Here is a 23,469-nt window from a genome sequence, read left to right as displayed (position 1 = left end):
CTCATTATCTTACCCATGTAATTGTAACCCATCTGTACAGTATTTTCACAATAAAAATAAAAAAGGGGGGTGGAAAGACTGGGTCTCCATTTTCCCATCTCATCATCACAAACCTTTAGTCCCCATTCTCTTCTCTACCAAGTAAGGATGATTATAATGGTGTGATTTCCAGGCTGGGAACAGACAGATCAGCTTAGCCAAAAGCAAAGCCCAAAAATCATAAGTATGAGACTTCTGGCAAAGAGCCAGGAGAAAGGAGAAGGGATTGGAATGCAAGAGTTTAAGGACAATGTCTGTGATCTATGGAGGAAATGAAGGCTCAGAAGAGGGACATGACTTCTCACAGTCCCACTGGTGGCAGTGGAGAACAGGAAGAGCCTTAGTGCCCTGTACTCCAGGACTTGGCATGCCTTCAGTGAGTGGGCATTCAACTAACTCCTTGGAGGTCTCCAAGAGGGCAGTGGCATTTATCAGAAGCCCCAAGATCACTCACACGCTGGCAGATGTAAGAGGCAGCAGGCTCATATTGCATACTGTCTGTCCCTGGCTTATTGCCTTATGTTTGCCCTAGTCATCATAATAGCATTGCAGTAGATTCCTGGGACCAGAGACTGAGTGACTCAGTCAAAATAGGAGGGAGTGACAATCACCACCAATGATAGCAAGGGAGTGAAAAGCCAGGGTAGGAAGCTAGGGAGGTTGGTGGAACTGAAAAAGGGCCAAGAAGAGAGCTGTAGCCAGGTGCTCATTGCTCACACCTGTTATTCTCACTACTCAGGAGGCTGAGATCAGAGAATGATGGTTTAAAGTCAACCTGGGAAGAAAAATCCAACAGACTCTTATGTCCAGTTACTCAAAAATAAAAAAAACTGGAAGTGGAGCTGTGTCTCAAGAGGTAGAGAGCTGTTTTGAGTGAAAAGTCAAGTGAGGTAGATGCTGGTGGTTCACACCTCTAATCTTAGCTACTCAGGAGGCTGAAATCTGAAGATCATGGTTCAAAGCCAACCTGAGCATGAAAGTTTGTGAGACTTCTTTTTTTGAGTTATTACAGGGGGTAGGAGTGAGTCAGTACCGAGGCTTGAACTCAGGACCTAGGTGTTCCTGAACTCTTCTGCTCAAGGCTAGCACTCTACCACTTGGAACCACAGCAACACTTCTGGTTTTCAGGTGGTTAATTATAGATAAGAGTCTCATGGAATTTCCTGTTTGTGCTAGCTTTGAACCACGATCCTCATATCTTAGCTCCCTGAGTAGCTAGCATTACAGGAATGAGCTATGAGACACTCATTTCCCTTTAATTACTAAAAAGCAGGAAGTACAGACGTTCCTCAAAAGGTAACATGCTAGCCTTGAGCATAAACAGCTCAAGATCAGGGCCCAGGCTCTGAATTCAAGCCCCAGGACCTGCATACATACACACCCAGGGGGTCCACTAACAGCCAGAGTGATGAAGGCCATGAAGAGAACATTCATTCACCTGGCTAACACACTAGGACCTTGCAGAACAATCTAGAACTGTGTAGAGAGTTCTGTATCCTCCCCGTTTGCTGTTCTCCCTTGGATTTGGATGCTGGCTCTTCCTGTTACTGAAGTCCCCATTTCTAGGCCTGTAGGAGACCCTTCCTCCAGTTTGTCCCCAGCACCACACCCAAAACACGGCTCCCAGTCAGCCACCCCCTCTATACCCCACAGCCCATGGTCATACTACCGTATCTTCCTCTGTGTGTGTGTGTGTGAGTGTGTGTGTGTGTGTGTATGTGTGTGTGTGCTTGTGTGTATATGTTTGCACAGGTGCATGTGTGCATGTTCATCCTGGGAATTGAACTTAGGACCTGCACATTGTCCCTCAGCTTTTCTACTCAAGGTTATCTCTGTATCTCTTGAGCCACAGCTCTGCTTTTAGCTTTTTGATATCTAACTGGAGATAAGTGTCTTATGGACTTTCCTGCCTTGTCTGGCTGCACACCATGATTCTTGCCTCACTCCTAGTCTCCTGAGTAGCTAAGATTACAGGTGTGAAATACCAGTACGCAGAAAACCTGTTTATCTATCTATCTATCTATCTATCTATCTATCTATCTATCTATCTATCTATCTATCTATCTATCTATCTATCTGTCTGTCTGTCTGTCTGTCTGTCTGTCTGTCTATCTATCTATCTATCTATCTATCTATCTATCTATCTATCTATCTATCTATCTATCTATCTATCTATCGCTGGTAATGAGGCTTCAATTCAGAACCTAGTCACTGTCCCTTAGCTTTTTTGATCAAGGCTGGAATTCTGCCACTTGAACCACAGCCCCACTTTAGAATATTTGCTGGTTCTTTGAAGGTAAGTCTAGGGACTTTTCCTACCCAAGTTGTCTTTGAACCAAGATCCTTAGTTCTCCGCCTCCAGAGTCCTTCTTTCTGTGTTATTTTTCCATATCTGTTTGTTACTATTTATCTGCTTTTGTCCAGAGAAGCTGATCTGAGACCCTTCCCAGATCACGCATGCTGCCATGTGCTGTGTGGCAAAGGAATGGCTTGCAGAATGAAGGAATAAAGTCTGTGTGTCCAGCCTCCATCTAGGGATGTGGCAGGTTTCAGGTTAAGGCACTAAAGGTGACTAAGTTATGATCTCTGCCCAAGGAGCCCATGTTCTTCCCATAATGAGAAAGCCTACAGCTGGACAGAAAGACATGAGATCTTCGGGGTGGCAGCCCTGAACTCCCTAGGAGAGTTTTGGGAGTCTGTGATGAGAAACAAAGTAGTCACCAGGAAGGAATAGGCCTAGCCCAAAAGGCAGGGAGTAACAGAACACTCCCTTCCCCTCACCCAAAATCTAAGACCACTGGACAATAAATGGTTGGTGTGAACATTGTTCTGCCCTTTGACTGGGCTTGGACAATGTCCCTGCTTCTGTGTGTGTGTGTGTATGTGTGTGTGTGTGCGTGTGTGTGTCTGTGTTTGCGTGCATGAGGGTGTACACACACACACACACACACACACACATTGGATGAACATAGAAATATTATTTTATAAGAAATGTACTCATTATCTTGCCCATGTAATTGTAACCCCTCTGTACAGTACTTTCACAATAAAAGAAAAAATATTATTTTAAAAAATCATCTCTAAAACAACTCACTGATGGCTTACGACTGTAATTCTAGCTATTTGGGAGGCAGAGATCTGAAGATCTCAGTTCAAAGCCAGCCCCAGCAGATATATTTGAGAGATTCTTTTCTCCCATGAACCAGCAAAATCCCAGAAGTGAACATATGGCTCCAGTGGGAAGAGTGCCAGCCTTGAGAAGAAAAGCCAAGTAAGAGTGACAGACTCTGAGTTAAAGCCCCAATGCTAGCAAAAATCAGGCAGATAACTAATTTAAAAAATCAGCTCAGAGCTTTCCTCATCTGTAAAATGGAATGATGAACAAGATAATGGAAGAATGAAGGAAGAGAATCCTGAAGGGCCTCAATTCACCCCATTCCACCCCCCCCCCCCAGCAAATATACAAAATCACCTGCTCATTACTTAGAGCCAACCAACTAGGCCTGCTTAGCCTTGTTGTTTTAGTGCCACCTGCTGGTACAAATGCAAAATGCTGCATGTTGCGATCCTAGGAGACACTTCGGCAAGTGTCTTACCTGCTTCACAGACCTCTGGCCTCATTGGGTCTCACTTTGTCTGTCTGCTACATAAACACAGTAGACTCCTTCTGCTCCATATCCTGCATCTTCCTGGCTTGTGATTTTCAGATTATTTCTTTTCTATTCCTTCTGTTGATCCTGGGGCTTGATCTCAAGCCAGGGTGCTATCCCTTAATATTTATGCTCAAGGCTAGCACTCTACCAATTGAACCACACCTCCACTTCTGGCTTTTTGCTGATTACTTGGAGATAAGAGTTTCGTATGAGCTAGGTGTCAATTGCTCAGGCCTTTAATCCTAGCTACTCAGGAGGCTGATATCTGAGGATGTCAATTCAAAGCCAGCCTGGGCAGGAGAATCTGTTAGTTTCCTATCTCCAATTATTTACAGAAAAATCTAGAAGTGGTGCTGTGGCAAAAGAGTGCTACCTTTGAGCAAAAGAGCTCATGGATAGCTCCCAGATGCTCAGTTCAAGCCATAAGACTAGTAAAAAAAAAGTTATAGATTTTTCTTTTTGCCTGGGCTGGCTTTGAACCCTGATCCTCAGATCTCAGCCTCCAAAATAACTAGGATTACACACAAAAGGCCCCTCTTATAAAGGTTCTGTCTCCTATTACGGTGACCTTCAGCCATCCTGTATGCAAGCCCCTAGGCATCATCTCATCCTGCCTTGAGCAGTTAAGCACGTGGGCTACTGGGCATCACACTGTGGCCCATCACCCCTGGAAGACTTGTACATGAACACTGGACTGAATGGACCTCAGAGATATTTCCTTTTCTTTTTAGTCCCCTTCTTTGTAGAGATCTTCATTTCTTTGGCTTTCAATCCCAAATAATTTAATAATCTTACTGATATCTCTTCTTTCAAAACTGATCACACCTCTTTTGTGTGCCTATTTTTAAGGCCCTGATATGGATCTTGTGTCCTGTTGTGGCTTCTCCTGACCTGAGCTTACTCAGGAGGACTAATGCTTGTGCAAAAGATATGATAAGTTTACAGGTTTATGAAGGAGTCTGGACGGATTCAATGACTGGATGGGTTTGTATTGATTTATATATAACACTAATTTAATATTTCATATTAATGAAATACAATCTTACTGATTACCCCCAAAGCATTATATGTGTACTTATATACATATATGTGTCTATATGTTTGTCTTTGAAAGAATGGCAGTTTTTATTTTAGAACTATTATCAAACACAAGAATAATAATTGGTATAGTTGATATTTCCAATGAAGAAAGCAGATATTTTTTGCCTCCAAACATCAATATTTATTGAACATTTACAGTGTACTGAACACAGTAGAACATACAGAAAATATTGTCCCTGCCTGGAGGATCTTACATTCTGAAAGAAAAAATATATCTTTTTTTTTTTCTCGGTCATAGGGCCTGAACTCTGGGCCTGGGAGCTGTCCCTCAGCTCTTCAGCTTGAGGCGAGCACTCTACCACTTGAACACAGCACCATTTCTGACTTTTTCTATGTATGTGGTGCTGAGGAATAGAAACTAGGGCCTCGTGCATGCAAGGCAAGCACTCTATCACTGAGCCACCTTCTCAGCCCCACTTGTCTTTTAAAATGGCACTTTTATTTGGTGTCTTCTGTAACTTTCTGAGGAAATATTCTGTAGGGTGAGATTTGATATAACTCAGACCCATCATTACTTAGAGAAGATTTAAAGACAAACAATGGCAGAGCATTCAGGATAGAGTTTGTAGGAGATACACAATCTCATTAAGTAAGGTGAGATGTGCTGCAGTAGAGGATGGTTAATAGTTTGTGGGATGCAAGCAAGGAAAGCAAGGGATCTTAGACAGTGAGTAGACCAGAAAAGTCATGTGACCTTTTCGGAAGTACATGGCCACGAAGGAGGAATGGTTAGTGACAAGTCAGAAGGCTAAAAAAAAAAAAAAACAACGGTAATCCTGCGTGCCTGGCAAATACAATTACCAAAATCGAAGGCAAGCTGAATCAAAAAATTCTCAAAAACCAAAATTGATTTAGATGCACAGAATTTTCAGTTAATACTAACCATTGTCATGGTGAGTCAAAAATTTGGCTTCCTAAGTTACAAAATGCTATATATCAAAATTTTAACTGGAACATATTTTTCAAATCAATTTTCCCCTCCCCAAGGAAAAACTTGGGTTTGTAGGAGGTAGTTGGTAGATAGATTAGTATTTTTGTTATTGTGATAAATTTTGCACTTTAAACTTGGTAAAAGCCCATTAGCTGCCAAAAGGGAGTAATGAACTAAGTTATATGATGTACAATTTCTTTTGAGGCATATCAAAACCAAAAGAATAATTTACATGAAAAGTTGTAGAGAAAACGGTAATAATGATTACCAAAGAGTTCGTTTTCACTGCATCTTTACTTTTACATTTTTGTTTGTAGGTTGTCTAAAACAGTTAAATACAAATAAAATGTGTAGCAAAAATAATGAGAGCAAGCAGCAGGTAACATTACAAATAATGGAATGTGAACCATTTCTGCCCTTATCCAGAGTTAATTGGGACACAACTTTGTCTCAAATAATACTTCTGGTACTGTAGTCTAAGGTGTGCACACTGAAATAGACTCTTCCACAGAAATAGATGATTCCAGAATGCAACAGCCATGGAATATCTATACCACAGCCCTGCTAGTGCTCCAAAATTTTCGAATATCCAGAATAACTACACCTGTGCCTGGAACCAATTTTCCCTTTTATTCCCCACCAGTACAAACCAATATGTAGGAAGATTTCTTCACTTCAACGTGGAAGCAGTTTTAACACACACTGGCCCTTGTGAAGTCACCATCTACCAAAGTACATGCCAAACATTTACAACTTGTAAAAATTCTACATCTTCCGGCTAGGAAGGTGGCTCAGTGGTAGAGCGCTTGCCTTGCATGCCTGAGGCCCTGGGTTCGATTCCTCAGCACCACATAAGCAAAAAAGAAAAAAGCCAGAAGTGGCGCTGTGGCTCAAGTGGTAGGGCGCTAGCCTTGAGCTGAAGAGCTGAGGGACAGTGCCCAGGCCAAGAGTTCAGGCCACATGACTGGACCCAAAAAAAAAAAATTCTACATCTTCATATTGGCCAATTGAAGATGAAAACAGATAAATCACTAAATGTTAACAGGCAATATCTATTCCCCTAATATTAAAAAACAACAACAAAAAACCCTGAGAAATATAGAAATTCAAATAGAAGCAACATAAACCCATCATAAATCATAAACAAACTATTCGTGGGACAGCATGGATGGCAATTAGTCTGGTGTATAAATTTTAGAATGAGGCAGACAAAAGTTGGAAGGCCATTTAATTTTCCCCTCCTTCTCCTGCTTTCACTTCATCTCCTTGGTTATCATATCTACAATGTCAACTTTTCTCTCAGTAACTACTATATTAGCGTGCAGTCTTTGAACCCCTCTTCACTTAATATATCAAGTTCAGCAATGACTTCATCAAAACCTGTCTTTGCAAGAAAGCAAGCTTTCTCTGGGGAGTTCAGAATCTCATAATAGAACACCAAGAAGTTAAGGGCCAGACCCAAACTGATAGGTTTATCAGTTGTGAAGCTTGAACTCTGGGCCTGGGCACTGTCTCTCAGCTCTTCAGCTCAAAGCTAGTGCTCTACCACTCGAGCCATAGTACCACTTCCTGTTTTCTAATCGGTTTATCAGATATGAGTCTCAAATATTTCTTTATTGCTATTGTTTCTAACATATTTGTAGGATGATTTCTTTTTTGCTGTGTATGTCCCTCCCCGATGGTATCTGATAGAGAACTGCTACACTTGTGTTTCGTTGAAAATCAATCTTTCTATGTTACTCCTGAGCTTGAATGATCCTCCCTACTCAGGCTTAGAAGTTGCTGCACTATAGTTTTATCAATGGGCCTGGAAAGATTAGGCCTACACAGTTATTTTGAGAAGAGCTCCTAGGGAGCTAAGAAGTTAGGAATTCTCTGGTGATGCTGCATTATCAGTAAAGGAACTGTGTTGTCCCAAATGATGCCTGACTATACCTGACTGTGGCAAATGCCAGAGGTCAGGACACAAGCCTGGTTTCTAGAAGTGGCCCTGACTCTTCCCACACATAGGACCTGGGATAACAAAGATTTATTCCAAGGTCTAATGGGTAACACCTGGGAAGACAATATGAGGTAGCTTAGAGTGACTGAGAGGAACTTTTAGGATCATAGAAGAGGGAGGAATGCACACTGGAATAGGGCATGCAAATGGAAAGACAAAAACACACTGGTTTGGGCCAAGCCATCAAGCTTCACTGAGACCTATCCTTCACTTCACTTGCACCTCACCCACATTCCCCCCGATCTCCCCAAACCACCATTAGTTTGAACAGTAATGGTGGTGAGATGCCTGTTCTAAGACCACTCCTCCCACCCACAGGATGCTTTTCACTATTTAGCTGAACAAATTGTTAAAGAAAAGGTCATGGGAACACCATGAGTTCAAGCCACAAGAATAACAATGAACATCAAAGAAAAGAAATGAAAAGTAAAGTAAAGAACCTTAAAGGAAAGGAAAAATTTGGAAACAGCCAAAAACTACTTAAGATTCCAAAAATGGAATTTGGACATTTCTGGGAAATTGTTAGATTTTTAAAAAAAATTTAATTGGTGCAAGGATTATGCTGTATATCTAGCAATTCTGCTACTTTATTGCAGTGTATACATTAAAGCATGAAAAATGATCCAAGAATCAGTTTAGTGCCTGCGAATACCTTTTTATATTGAACAGGGAGCTATTCCAAAATGTAAAGAAATCAGATATCATTTACATTCAACAGAACTTATCTGTTACACACGAACAGAAACACAAGTCTCATAAGCTCAATTACATTAGTAGATCTAAGAATTAAAAAGCCAACTTATTTCATGCTTCCAATACTTGTCCATTTCTCAGATAGTCTAACAATGTTTCAGAAGACACACAGTGATTTTCATTTAAAAAAAAAAAAAACTCACCTATGTTCATGCGAAGCAGGTGAAAACCTCCCTATGCATCCCTGCAGTCCTAAGACAAAGGGCCTAACACTGGTGGAAACCTACTTCCTCTCAGAGTGGCACGATGCATTGTGGGAATTGTAGTCTATGTTGCAGCACAGATACTTTGAAAGTGCAGGTTTTTTATTCTTTTTTTAAAAGCAGGGAAAAGATCCTTCTGCGCATATGCCTCCCCACCCACTGTGGGTGGTTCCAGCCTGCAAATTCTGGTTTCTTTCCCGATGCCTTGCTGCTGGAAGTTTTCTCTTCAGTGGAGCTTGGGAGGTGTAACGAAGGGATCTCAGGCTGCAGAACCAATAACAGGTAGGAACTGTGAGCTGGATGCAAAACACAAGGCAAAATTGATCCTCCACATGTTCCTCCAGCATGAGGCTGATGATTTGTTCAGGGCTCCAGAGTTTGTGCTGCCACAGCCCTTGTGTCTCCAGGTGCCAGAAACGCTTGCAACATTCTGACAGCAAGTTGGGTGGTTCTCCAGAATAGGAGAAAGTGTGCATTTATATTTCCATGATGGTGAAATTCTGCTGTTAACACCTGTGATCTTACTATCTTTGCCCAGGTGTAAGATGAGCATGGTAACAATTGTAGCAAAATTGTGAGGTGTGTGCCTGATTTGACTCCATTTATATTGCAGTTGTTTTTTGGGTTCCTGTGTTGTTTCTCCTACAGGTGTCTCTGCTCTTCTCCTTCCTTGTTAGCTTTCTTAGTACTCCTGGTTTTAGTTCACACGTGTTTGTACAAGACCTTTTTACTAGGAACAGGTCTACATGAGATATTACAGTAGTGTGTGATGGTCCTGTTTTGTTTTTGTTTTTGTTTTTGTTTTTTTTTTACTTTCTGTTAAGCAATGAAGCCTAGCAATGTTTGAAGGAGGATACCTTGTCAACTCTGACAAGCCCTACAGAGCAGAGGCAGAAAGGCAAAGGAAAGGCAAAATATTTTCAGCTTCCTTGCCTTAAGCAAAGATTGGTTCTACTCACTAGAGCACAAGACTCAGGTGGTACTCTTTCCTCTAACACTCCCAATCACTAGGTGCTGTTGGAAGGTTAACAGTAACTAGTAGGAGGGAAAATGAATTTGCCTGAGGAATCAGTCAGAGCCTAGTTCTCAGAAAGGACATGGGGCTGTGGTTTGTGGATTAGGAATTATTGTCACAACTGAAAGTATCTATCTCTGTTCTTACTCATTTATTCAGCCTCTTCACAGTATCAATTCTTGTACAGGATCTCTCAAATGTCTCACCTGTGGATATACTGATAGTAGCCTTATAGCGTTGGTTTTTACCTGCAGTTAAGAAAGTGTTTGTCATGGAGTGTTACAGAAGGAAATTAAAGTACTGTGTCTTACTCAAAGTGGTATGGTTTTTAGATGTAACGTATAATGAAGTTTTAGGTAGTGTTCTCCATTTTGTCTCAATCTGCTCAAAGAAGTATTATTTCACTTAAAATCTTCATGGGAATTGAAGTCAATGAAGCTTGAACATTCATTTAAAATATGTTAGTGAAACACGTTGATCCCTTTTTATCCTTTGCAGTTCCTATGCATTTTCCTAGCTTAAAATTTTACTAACATGGAGGTTTTCCACTTTATCTGTTCTTGACAATTTACAATTTCTCCACTAGATTATTGAGCCTATTTTACATCATTTAAAATGAGAGACTGCCTAAATATGTATTCCAAAACAATTGTTCAATAGAATTTAAATACAATACAATAAAATGCTCTTTTTTTGTGTGCTAGACCTGGTTCTTGGGCTCAAGCACTGGACATTGACCCTGAGCTTGTTTTGTTCCAGCCTAATGTTCTACCACTTAAGCCATATCTCCACTTCTAGGTATTTTAGTAGTTTATTGGAGATCAGTGTCTCTTAGATTTTCCTGCCCCAGCTGGCTTCAATCTGTGGGGCTCAGATCTGAGCCTTCTGAGTAGCTAAGATTACAACTATGAGCAACCAGAGCACAGTTACAAAATAAACTCTTAAATATAGATTATGTTTGTAATAAAATAATATGAAATAGAAACTTGAAATTTAAAGGATGATAGTCTAAATCCCAAAACAAGAAGAAAATATCACACCCCGAAATCTATAACAATTGTGGTTTTGAGTATTTGAATATGGATAATTAGCCTACAGAAGTTTCTTTGTTACTTTTTAAAAGTAAGAAACCATTCTTGTCATGTGGAACAATCCAAAATGAATGTGCAAATGTTGCTTTTAAGTGATTCATATTGTTCCTTAGCACAAACGACCCAACTGAAGATTACAGAGTAGGTTTTCATATTTCATACATATCACTGTAAAATTTATGTTATTTTATATTAAGAGTTTCTAATCCACGTAGTTGTGTAAAAAAAAATAAAAACTCTGGACAGTAGCATTTCCTGTGTAAAAGCCAAGCAATAAATATAAGAAAAAGCATATCGATATTTATTTTTTATTTTTATAAGTCTGCATTTTGGGGTGTCCTCAGCTTAGAACTTTGTGTTAGTATTATTTGTGCAACATAAGATTTTAATCTTCTGGTTCTTTAGCTGTGATGTTCTGTCACTCCTATGCTTAATATTTCATGTTACATCTTTATTAAGCCCTTTATCTCTCATATGATTGTTTAGGAAAGTGAGCATTAGGGACTTCTCAAAACTGTATTTACATAATCTTTACTGATTAAGTAAAGTAGGCTAAATGACAAATTTCAAGTTATTGCTCAAGGGTTCTCCAAGTATTTGGATGCAGGGAAATGGGAAATGTGCCATTTGAAAACCATTACTGAAATATTATAATACAAGTAATATGTATTGTATATATTTTCTTGTATAATTTTGGGGAAAAGTATTGAGTTATAACCTATATTCTCTCCATGGAGTTTAAATGTATAAATGAATAAGATAGAGTGCAAAAGCTCAATGGAGTCCTAGGATCCATTTTAATGAATAGAAAAATAATTCATACAACCCTCAATGTATTTCATTAATAATTGGTGGTATTGAAGGTGTGGATTTTTGTTTTAATTATTCAATCATTTTTAGGAACCTTAGTTTTTATGAATTCTGTATGTATATTAACCTAGAATACTGTTTGTCTACCAACTAATTGACTGTGGAGTCATCTTCATTGGAGCATTTAATACTCTACTTGAGACATCAAAGATTCTTCTACCATAAGAAGGCTTTGTGCTTTTTCACTCCATGTATAATGTTTTGAGCAGGAAAATCTGAGGCATAATCACACAGGTTCTTTCCTGACTATGTCAATTGCCTTTTCTCTAAGCCATGCTTCCAGAATCTTCTCTGCATTGGCAACAGGAAGAAAGAATGAGAGGATCTCTGGTGAGTTGTTTTTTATTTCTCATTTTTCACATTCCATTTTAGGAAGCTAAGTCTATCCAAGATTTAAAACAGAAAAAAAATATTCAGTTTCAAGAACATGTTCCTAAACAAGAGTAAGATGGTTTTTAGAATGAGTAGATTATAGAATGTCTTAGTTGAGGGCAGACTTGCTTGGAGTTTTCTGATGTGAGATAAAGTAGTCACACTTGTTTGGTGATTCAATGCCATTGAGGGAGTCACTTGTCATGTAAAGTGGACATTTGCTGACAACTTGTCAGAGATCACCTCCTTATGATTAATGTTGAATTATGTTAAACAGGTTTTACTGGAGTTTCTGAAATAGTGTGGTCACACACACACACCTTCAAATGTGAGAGATTACTTAGTAAGATACATGTAATTAAATTACTCTCCATACATACTTCTTGGACTGCTTCCTGGTCTTTGACTACATAAAACTTGATAATATTTGATGATATAGTGTGTGGTCTTACTAGAAAGCCCTTTGTTTTTTTCCTAATGTGTCGTCACAAGATTTTTTTTCTCTATTTACTCTCTTCATTCTGTTTCCTACTCATAAGCTTTCAACATTTCTCTCTTTCTCTCACTTTTTATATATTTTCTTCCCTGTGTCTTCATCTCTTTCAGTCCCCCTTCTCTCCATCTGTCTCTCACCATTTTTCAAATGCTGTATCTGGGAACTTGTTTGTTTTACTGATCAATTTTCCTTTGCTGACATAGTTCTTTGAATTGAAATTTTTCTTACCCCTTTTCTCTTTATGTCTGAGATGAACGTTTGTTGTGTTGCATGCTTGGTGTCTAAATTCAACACTAATGGGACACACCTACCTCATTCTCCACTGTCTTTCTTGTGCTAGTGTTGGAACAGGAACTCACAGGCTTCACATCCTGTCCGCTTCCTCCTTGGAAGACCAAGCACTACTTGGTCTTTTAAAAAAAATCTTTATGCATTGTAAAATAGTTTAGAGAGGGGTTACAGTTATATGATTATATTTCCTATGGAGCATTGTTACCTGCTCCTTTGTTTTTCCTCTACCATTTCTTTCCTCCTAACCTCTGCAACCCCTCCCACCCTCCCTCACTCAAATGGTAAAGTTCGTTTTCAACCTACTGTCTATTTTTGTTTTGGGGTCCAGCTGGGGGACCTGAATTCTGGACCTGGGCGTTGTCCCTCACCTCTTCCAACTTGAGCCACAGCGCCACTTCCGGCTTTTTTTCTTTTTGCTTATGTGGTGCTGAGGAATCGAACCCTGGGCCTCATGCATGCAAGGCAAGCGCTCTACCACTGATCCACCTTCCCAGCCCCCAACCTAGTGTCTTGTACATCTCATTGTTACAATGAGTCAGCCTGTATCCCTATTTAAGCATTTTGTTTTTTTCCATCCTATCCCCAATTTAGAAAAGTGTATATACAAGATGCAAGGCACTGCAAAAACATACAGTGAAAACAGGGGTTATACCGTGGGGGAAGAACATACCAAAGGAACAAAAAGTCACATAGTACATTAAAAACAAGAGCAAGAAAGAGAAAAACCACTTGAGTTCCTGTCTTAGGGCTCATTTCACTTCATATCATCTGATATGGTCATATGTACATAGCTTTTGACCATTTCTGCTTGTCCTAGACATGTACTAGTTATTTCAAATAAGGGAGATCATGGGACCTATGTTTCTTTGGGCCTGGCTTACTTCACTTATTACACATTTCTCCAAGTCTTAACATTTCCTTATAAACGGGGTGATGCCATTATTCTGATGGAGGCATAGAAAAGCATTGTTTGTGTGTGTGTGTGTGTGTGTGTGTGTGTGTGTGTGTGTGTGTGTGTGTGTGTGTCTATACACATATATGTATAAATACATATTATGTATATATGGATATATATATCATATTTTCTTGATTCACTCATCTACTGAGGGGCATCAAGGTTGGTTCCATGTCTTAGCTATGGTAAATAAAGCTGCAATAAACATAGGTGTGCTGGTAGCTTTAGTATACCCTTGTTTGTGATCTTTGGGTAAATACCCTAAAGTGTGATTGCTGGGTCAAAGGGGAGCACTATGTGGAGTCTTTTGAGGAACCTCCATACTACTTTCCAAAGTGATTGAACAAGTTTACACTCCCACCAACAATGCAGTAGGGTTCCCTTTTCTGTTTGCATCCCCTCCAGCATCTGTTGTTATTCGTGTTCTTGATTATAGCCATTCTATCTGGGGTGAGGTGGAATTTCAAGGTTGTCTTAATCTGCATTTCTTTTTGGCTAGAGAAGTTGAGACTTTTTTTGATTTTTGTGTTTTTTTTAGAATGAAATTGCTCCATTTGTTAGGAAATGGAAAGTCTTGGGAAAAAATTATACTAAGAGAAGTAAGAAAGGCCCAAAGAAACATAGGTCCCATGGTTTCCTTTATTTGCAATAACTTGTATATGTCTGAAACAAGCAGAAACGGCCAGATAAGTTGAGTTTAGGCAAAAATGAACCCATTAAGGATTCAAATGTATTTTCTTTCTTGTAATTGCAGGTCCCATGGTTTCCCTTATTTGCAATAACTTGTATATGTCTGAAACAAGCAGAAACGGTCAGATAAGTTGAGTTTAGGCAAAAATGAACCCCATTAAGGATTCAAATGTATTTTCTTTCTTGTAATTGTTTCTAACATATTTATAAGTTGAGCCTTTTTTTAAATATGTCTTTTGGCCATTCTTATTTCCTCTTCAGATTAGATTCTTGTTAAGTCTTTAGCCCACTTATTTATTGGGCAGTTGTTTCTCTGAGGATTTGTTGTTGGGGATTTAATTTCTTGAGTTCTAAGTATATTTTAGATATGAGACCCATGTTCATTTTATGCCTAGTGAAGATCTTCTGCCAATCTGTGGGTTTTGTATTGATCTTGTTAGCAATGTCCTTTGCCATGCAGAAGCTCTGCGGTTTCATGCAATCCCATTTGTCCAACCTTTCTTTGATTTGTTGTGTTTCTGGGTCTCTATTAAGAAAATTTTGGCTGGTGCCAAGTACCACTAGAGTTTCTCCTATTCTTTTCTGTAATGTTGTTTAGGGTGTTTGCTTTGAATGTGAGGTTTTTGATCATTTTGGAATTGATTCTGGTGCAGGGTTATATATACAGATCTAGCTTTAGTTTTCTACAGGTAATGAACCAACTTTGCCACCACCATTTACTGACGAAGTTGTCTTTCCTCGATTCTAATTTTGAGCTCCCTTCTCAAAGTTTAGGTGGATATAGGTCTGTGTGTACATTTCTGGGACTTCAGTCCTATTCCATTGGTCCTCAAGTTTGTTCTTGTGCAATTTCCAATCTGTTTTGATTACTATGGCTTTGTAGTACAGTTTGAAATTTGGTAGTGATATTCTACCAGCATTGTTCTTTCTGGTATGGATCGTTTTTGCTATCTGGGGTCTTTTATTGTTCCATATACATTTCTGGCTTGTTTTTAATATTTCATTGAAGAACTCGGACTATTGATAAGTATTGCATTGAATTTGTAGATAGCCTTTGGAAGTATTGTCATTTTCACAATGTTGATCCTCCCATTCTGAGAGCATGGTAGGTTTTTCCAGTTCCTAAGTTGTGCTTTAATTTCTTTTTTGGCACTATCTCTTGAGCCACACCTCCTCCAATATGTTGATTAGCTGCTTAATTTGAGTTGTCTACCCAGTTTTCTGGCTTCCAGCCTCCTTAATAGCTAGGGTAGGATAAGCATCTTGAACCAGAAGCACTTGTTTTGTTTTTACTTACTTGAATATTTATCATTAATAATTAATTGGATACTACAATATAGTTAGATGATTGTTAACAGCATATTTAAAATTAATATTCAACCTAAGCTCCAGTATTTCATGTTTCAATTAAGTGATGTACTTTATTTCTAATAATTGTAGCTGTTTTTCTAACTGTGCTACATTTTCTTCACTAACTTTATGCTCACACAACTCCATGAAGAAATTGTTTCAAATTTAATTGATCTATTGTTATAGTGGTGATGTATAGAGTGACTACCATTTCTTGGGCCAGGTATTGAATACATTTCCTTTCATGCTGTGTCTTCCATACCCTCACTCTCTCCCAATGTTTCCCTGCCATCTTGACTCATGATTTGTATAGCTTACTTTCATCAGTGCCTAATGACCTCCACAGATGCGCTTTTTACCCCATTTCCTTCTAGTTCTCTGGCTTCCCCCACTCTCCAGAAGAGATCCATGTGAATACACCATATCTATTTAAACTTTTTTTTGCCAAACCTGGGGCTTGAATTTGGAGCCTGTCCTGGGCACCATTCCTGATCTTGATTTGCTCAAGTCTACAACTCTACCACCTGAGCCACAGTGCCATTTCCTAATTTTTCTATTGATGTAGTGCTGAGGAATGGAACCTAGAGCTTCATGCATGGCAGGCAAGTACTCTAACACTTAGCTATATTCCCAGCCCCAAACTATGTGTTTTTATTTCAAAGGTGAACTAAGAAAGAGGCTATATTTAATATTCTATAAATCACAATGATGGAATACATTTCTTTGAGATCCATTGTAATTTCCCTGTGTTTATTTCATTCATAGAATACTATAAATATATCTTTTAATTTTCATGTATTTATAACATAACTTTAATTTTTCATATTGTTTTCTACACCTTTTGTCTTCCGATTTGCTATTAATCTTGGAATATGTGTCTTGATAAATGCAACACCATATTTTTTAAGTTTAAGATAATGGCATCCAGGGGGAGGGGGGAGGCGGGGAAGGGAAGTGAAGGGTAAACAAAGGAGGAGGCTGCAATGCTTGGTAAGAAATGTATGCATTATCCTGCCCATGTAATTGTAGCCCCTCTGTACAGTATGTTCTCAAATAAAATAAAATACAATTTAAAAAAAAAATAATCCTAAAAAAAAAAAAAAAAAAAAAAAAGATAATGGCATCCATGTGTGTGTTCGTGCTGATTATTTGTCTGGTTGTTATATCAGTTAGTAAAAGGAGTATTAGTTCTACAATAGTAATGGTAGATTAAAGTATTAAAACTGCATGGTCTTTTAAACATGTCTTTGTACCTTTGCTTTTCAGCATACATTTTTACTATCATAATGTATAATCTGTCTGTCATTATCAATGATCTATATCTGTGGTCAAATATTTTGGGCTGATGCTTATTTCCTACATATTATCACTATTTGTATTTTTCATCATTAACTTTTGCTCATGGTATCTTTGTATATTTTTTTTTATTTTTTTTCTCTCTAGTCCATGACTTTGGATTGCTCATTAAGTTTTCTTTCTTCTGTTCATGTCAGACAGTGCCTTATATATTTACTATATTTTACAATATAAATATGGTCTTATTTTGATGGATATCTTGCTATTTAATATCTGTTTGTCTCATCTGATATTTATTTCTTATTTTGCTTCTATGTAACCTGCACACACCTCAACTTCACTGTAAATCACCTCTCATATAAGCTGCAGGCATTCTCCTGTACACTGTGAATTACCTCTGATACCAATTACAAATTAAATCTGATGTAAATAGTTGTTATACTCCATTGTTCATAGGATAAAAATAAGACTGCATGCTTAATACAGGTGCCCTACTTTTTCAAACGTTTGTTTCTATGTTCCATTGAATTTGTGCAACTCAAAATATGCAAGGACTGCAAGATTTTTTAAAAACAGTCTTATTAATATTCTTCATACAGAAATAAGCAGACATTTCATGTAAAGAACAAAGGCCATTCTCAGGCTGAAGCATAGAGCTTCAGCAGAAGTAAAATGTGCAGGAAAATTGTTATACTGTAGAACTGCAAGAAAAAGAACTTTCTACCCTGTGGGATTCTTTGTTAGGAACACAAAGGAAATTAACTTGCTGATTGCATTTTTACTATGAACATTAATCTTTACAATATTATCATAGTAGTAGCATATAGCATAATATAGTTACTTTTCAATGGAATTCAATGAAATTTATAACCTATGTATAACCTTTCTATTTTCCTTTTAAATTTTTGTAGAAATAATTCTTTGAACTCAGACCCCCATATTTGCGAGGCAAGTACAAAATTAATTGATCCATATGCAGGATTCACAAACTTTGTTTTTAAAACACCTATGTGTTTGTATATTGAATTTGCATTCCTTATGAATTATGAATATGGTACTATAAGTTTTCTTTTCACAAGAGAAATTACATACAATGTTTTCTATACATTCTTTTACCTACACATGTACCATTCCTTTAACTACACATTTACCTTTTTAATAATCTTCTCCTCTGTGTAGATCTATGTTAGCAATTTTTATTTTTCTCTTGATGCACAATAATTTTTTTTCGGTCCCGTTTACGGGCCTGATCTCTGGCCCTGGGCCCTATCCATCAGCTCTTCAGCTCAAGGCTAGGGCTCTACCACTTGAGCCACAGCGCCACTTCTGGCTTTTTTCTTTTTTGCTCATGTGGTGCTGAGGAATCGAACCCTGGGCCTCAGGCATGCAAGGCAAGCGCTCTACCGCTGAGCCAGTCACCTTCCCAGCCCCGAAGAATAATTTTTATAGCACTTAAAATGAAGATGTGTTAATAATGCATTATCTTTCCCTAGGAATACCTTCAATCTTAATTGTAAGAAGAGGCCCTTTGCCCCATGGATTGTGTATTGAAGTCTATTTTCTTTAAACACTTTATAGATATATTTCTTTTTGTGTGTTAGTCATCATTCACCTCTGATATTTTCAAGAATGACTGTATTCCTTTTAGACACTGTACAACAAATTAGTGCTGTATTTTATTCTAATTCTTAAAACTACTATATTTTTTACATCATGTCCCAATTCATAGTTTTATTCTCTATCCTTCTTGTGGTGGTCATAGTTCACATTTTTGGGGATCATCTTGAGCATTCCTTAAGCCTCTATCCATTTACATCCATCCTTCAATTAAGGCCTATTAAAATGCAAAGCTGATTAAGAAACATTTTATGGTAATAAGTAAGTATTTGGTGTGGTAGGAAGTAGTCAGTGTTCACAAACGTTCATGCTGGCAGTTCATTTTTACATATGAAGAAACAAATGGCTATCTATGACCATACTTTTATATCTAGAAATTTAATAACAAAAATAGTTAACATCGGATGTTTTATTGTGAGAACTAAGTCAAATCTTATGAGAGCCAAATCATTCGTTTACTATTTTTTGCATAATTTACTCCTTTTAACATTTACCTGGATGCTGTGCTTTTCATAGATCTACTAATGTGTTATGTATTGCATATGATGTAATGGCCATGTTGTGACTGTTTATGAGAGCACTATTTAATACAAACTCTAAATAGTATTGTCAGTGAGGCAGAATATGAAAATGCCGAAAACATATTTATTTACTTCATTGTTACCCAGATATATAGTAAATATTACCAAAATAAGCTAAACACACACTTTGAGACTCCTACTTATACTTATTGTTGTCTTGCTAGGTTATTAGCTTCTTAGAACTGTTTTCTTGTCTTCATTGCTGCAACCAGAAATGGGTTCTAATGTATTAGAAAAACTTTGTATGTGTAATTACCAAGTTACTATGGAGGCAAATATTTCTACTTTGATTATATATTCTCTCATTTTATAAATAACACAGAAAGTTCCAACCACATTCTGTAATACAAAAGCATACATGTAGAAGAATGAAATTCTAGTTTTGGTGTTCTCATGACTCAGGGATTGATGGAATGTGCCCTTACAGAAGCTGGTGTCATTTGATGATGTGGCTGTGGAATTCAGCTGGGAGGAGTGGCAGGAATTGGATATTTCTCAGAGGACCCTGTATAGAGATGTGATGCTGGAAACCTATAGCATGCTGGTGTCCTTAGGTGAGCCAAAAATATCACATTAACTTGAAAAGTTAAGTGGGGCTTGACCTCTGGGCATTGGTACAGTGCCTCAGCTCTTCAGTTCAAGGTGAGCACCCTATCACTTGAGCAACAGCGCCTCTTCAAGCTTTCTGGTGGTTAAATTGGAGATAAGTATCTCACAGCTTTCCTATTAGGGCTGGCTTTGTATGGCAATCGTCAGATCTCAGCCTACTGAGTAACTAGGATTACAGGTGTGAACCACTGGTGGGCGGAAAATGATTTGTTTTTAGTAGATATGTGAATATTTATAGAACTTTCAATGCTATTTGGATGTAAGTTTCCAGTCTGAGGGAAGTGTCATTTGTTTCAAATGAAGGTAGATTATATACAGGTAGATTATATAAATTCTGAGGCAATTTTATTTTCATTGTTCAAGAATCCAAATCAGCAGTTTGACAAAAGTTCCAAACTGTCTTCCCTAAAGAGAAGACTGTATTTCCAAACTTGAAGTGATTATTGTGGGTAGATATACAATCTAGAAAACACATACATACATACATACATACATACATACATACATACATACATACCTATTTATCATTATTGGAAGTAAGAACTGGAAATCACTAGATTAGAGGGAGTATTTATAATCCAAACCTAGTACTAGATGCAGTGGTTCATGCCTGTAATTCTTAGGAGTCTGAAATCTGAGGCTTTCAGTTTGAAGCAAAAAATGCCAGTGAAGTCTCCATGAGACTCTTATCTCAAGATAACCACTCTTACACTGGAAGTGGAGCTAGGACTCAAACTAATAGAATGCTAACCTTGAGAAAAAGAATTGCATTCAAGTCACACAACCTGCAAAATTCATTCAAACCTCGGGGAGATTCAACCATGGAGACAGTGAGAAATGAAAGAAGATTTGGGAGCAACCTTGTTAACAGGATATCTGAAATCTTAGAACAATTTTGACACAGCATGAGCAATAAGTCTTCACTCTTATTAACAGGGCACACTGGTCCTAAACCTCAATTGATTGTCAAGCTGGAGCAAGATGAAGAGCCATATATGAGAGAAGCCTCAGACAAGAATTTCTCAGGTGAGTTAAAGCATCTTGCATAGTGATCATGGATCCAGAACCAAATTGGTAAATTCGTCTTGCTATGTACTGACCAATAATATTCCTAATTCCCTTGAGTCCCATGTGTAGCAGAGAACTAGGTGATCTTTGTGTTAGACTTGTGAATCAAAAATGCATGTAGATGCACACTGAACTGTGTAGGGCAGTAAAGGTAAAGTTAGCAATTCTTTCTCTTTGTGGAAATTATTTTGAAAAAACAAAATTAGAAATGTGAAAAGTGAGATTTACTTTTCTTTGAAACTAGGACTAGGCAGGTATAGCAAATGACTATGCCAAGGCTGCTATCCTCTGATAAGGATAAGGAGGGTAGAGGCCAGGATACAGAACCAAAGCTTTCAGTCTAGAAAGAATGATTAACTAGGTCGTGATCTGATGTGGCTTTAGTTCATGAGTCTGAGGGTTTAAAAGTCAGATGACATTCTGTCTAACGTGGAGGGAAACAAATTTTAAAATTTCTAAAGATACTTAATTCACAGTGAGAACTTATAACTGAAGAAATGTGGTTATAAAACTTTATTCTCAGGTGTAAGCAAAGGTTTGTATAAAAAAGGTACAATCTCCAAAGTTAGAAAATACTGTTCTCCTAATGTTTGAGAAGTAAAGTAGCACAATATATAAATTATTTTAAGAAAGTAAAACAATACAAAGCATCTATTCCCCTAAGATCAAACAAAACAATTTTTCGGAAAAAATGAAGAATGCTACATATTAAATTATACAGGTTAAAAAGCTAGCAGTAAATAGTTTAGTAATTTGTATAAATAATTCCTCTGACATAAAAAAGAAGAAAAACCTGAAATACAGAAAAACATTTTCCATCATAAACTGTCAGTGTTACTCTTTTTTGTTGTTGTGAAAACAATTTACAGAGGGGTTACAATTACATGGGCAAGGTAATGAGTACATTTCTTACCAAGCATTGTTGCCTCCTCCTTTGTTTTCCGTTACCATCCCCTCCCATCATTCCCCTCCAGCCCCCCGCCCCAGCCAAAGTTGGGAAGTTCATTTTTTGACATAACATCTTGTACATCTCATTGTTGCAATGGGTCCACCTTCCCTCCACAAATTATACCTATATCAAACACAGTAAAAACAGGGCTTATACCATAGGGGAGGGACATATAAATCAATAAAGAAATATCATATATATATATATATATATATATATATATGTTAGATACAATAGCAATAAATAAAAACATATGAGTCCTTATCTTGGGGTTCATTTTGCCTAACATCAATTTATTGACCGTTTCTGCTTGTCTCAGATATATACTAGTTATTGCAAATAAGCGGAACCATGGGACCTGTTTCTTTGGGCTTGGCATACTTCACTCAATATAATTTTTCCAAGTCTTTCCATTTCCTAACAAATGGAGCCATATCATTCTTTTCGATGAATGCATGGAATTCCATTATGTATATATACCACATTTTCTTGATCCATTCATCTACTGAGGGACATTAGTGTTTGTTCCTTATCTTACCTATGGTAAACAATGCTGCAATAAACATAGTTGTTTGGTACCCTTAGTATGGTCTTGTTTGTGATCATTTGGGTAAATGCCCAGAAATGGGATTGCTGAGTCATAAGGGAGCTCTATGTGAAGTCTGTTGAGGAGCCTCCATTCTGTTTTCCAAAGTGGTTGTACAAGTTTACACTCCCAACAACAATGCAGTAGTGTTCCCTTCTGTCCATATCCCCTCCAGCATCTGTTGTTATTAGAGTTCTTGATTATAGTAGCTCAGTGGTAGTGTGCTTGCCTTGCATGCATAAGGCTCTGGGTTCGATTCTTCAGCACCATATAAGCAGATAAAACTGGGAGTCATGCTGTGGCTCAAATGATAGAGAGCTAGCATTGAGCTCAATAGCTGAAGGACAACACCAGGCCTGGAGTTCATGCCCCATGACAAAAAAACGGTGTAAGGAAGAGTATTACTTTCTTAATCAATACATTGTGGTAAAAGAAATTTATTTCTCATAAATCATTTCCTATATTAATATTTCAAAATTTGTAACAGTTAAGATGGGGAAAATGTCTTTACCTTTATTTTAAGGAGTATTTGGATCTTATTTATGTTTTTTTTCTTCTTTATATGACTCATTTTAGATATTCAAAAAATGGAGCATGTGATTAAGACTTACCAGGAAGGTCCAGATGAATGTCTGCGTGACGTAGCTGTCACAAATATTAACACAATAGAGCAAAGAGTGAGATTAGTGACAACTTCTAACTTGACCTCAAAACAGAAGCCAGATCTGAATAGGAATGATGAGAACTCCTTAAGGATGACGACGGACGAGTTCATTCAGTGTCAGAACATGCTCCACTACAGTGAGCCTGGTAAGATGCCGGCTGCATATATACCTGGTATTTCTCCTGTAGTTAAACAATCAATTCGATACTCAGAGGCTTTTAGTCAAAATTATGATGGTCCATATTTTCAATATGGAGGAGAGAAGGTATTAAATTCAGAGATGATAT

The 23,469-nt window shown here is 37.8% G+C and overlaps 1 protein-coding gene across 1 annotated transcript in view; it reads left to right on the top strand.

Annotated features, from left to right (window-relative positions):
• The first annotated feature begins 289 nt into the window (after window positions 1-289).
• LOC138831361 (zinc finger protein 658B-like) overlaps window positions 290-23,469 on the top strand; it is a 64,531-nt gene continuing 41,351 nt past the window's right edge. Inside the window, exons 1-5 of the mRNA XM_070028479.1 lie at window positions 290-505; window positions 19,734-19,860; window positions 20,852-20,941; window positions 23,095-23,328; window positions 23,371-23,447. Coding sequence (XP_069884580.1) covers window positions 290-505; window positions 19,734-19,860; window positions 20,852-20,941; window positions 23,095-23,328; window positions 23,371-23,447 — 744 coding nt within the window. The remainder of the gene's footprint in view (window positions 506-19,733; window positions 19,861-20,851; window positions 20,942-23,094; window positions 23,329-23,370; window positions 23,448-23,469) is intronic.

The sequence above is a fragment of the Dipodomys merriami genome, unplaced genomic scaffold (genome assembly GCF_024711535.1).
Source record: "Dipodomys merriami isolate MVZ:Mamm:240054 unplaced genomic scaffold, mDipMer1.0.p SCAF_194, whole genome shotgun sequence".
Taxonomy (NCBI): Eukaryota; Metazoa; Chordata; class Mammalia; order Rodentia; family Heteromyidae; genus Dipodomys; species Dipodomys merriami.
The sequence above is the reverse complement of the archived record's forward strand: the minus strand, read 5'-3'. Positions and strand labels throughout refer to the sequence as shown.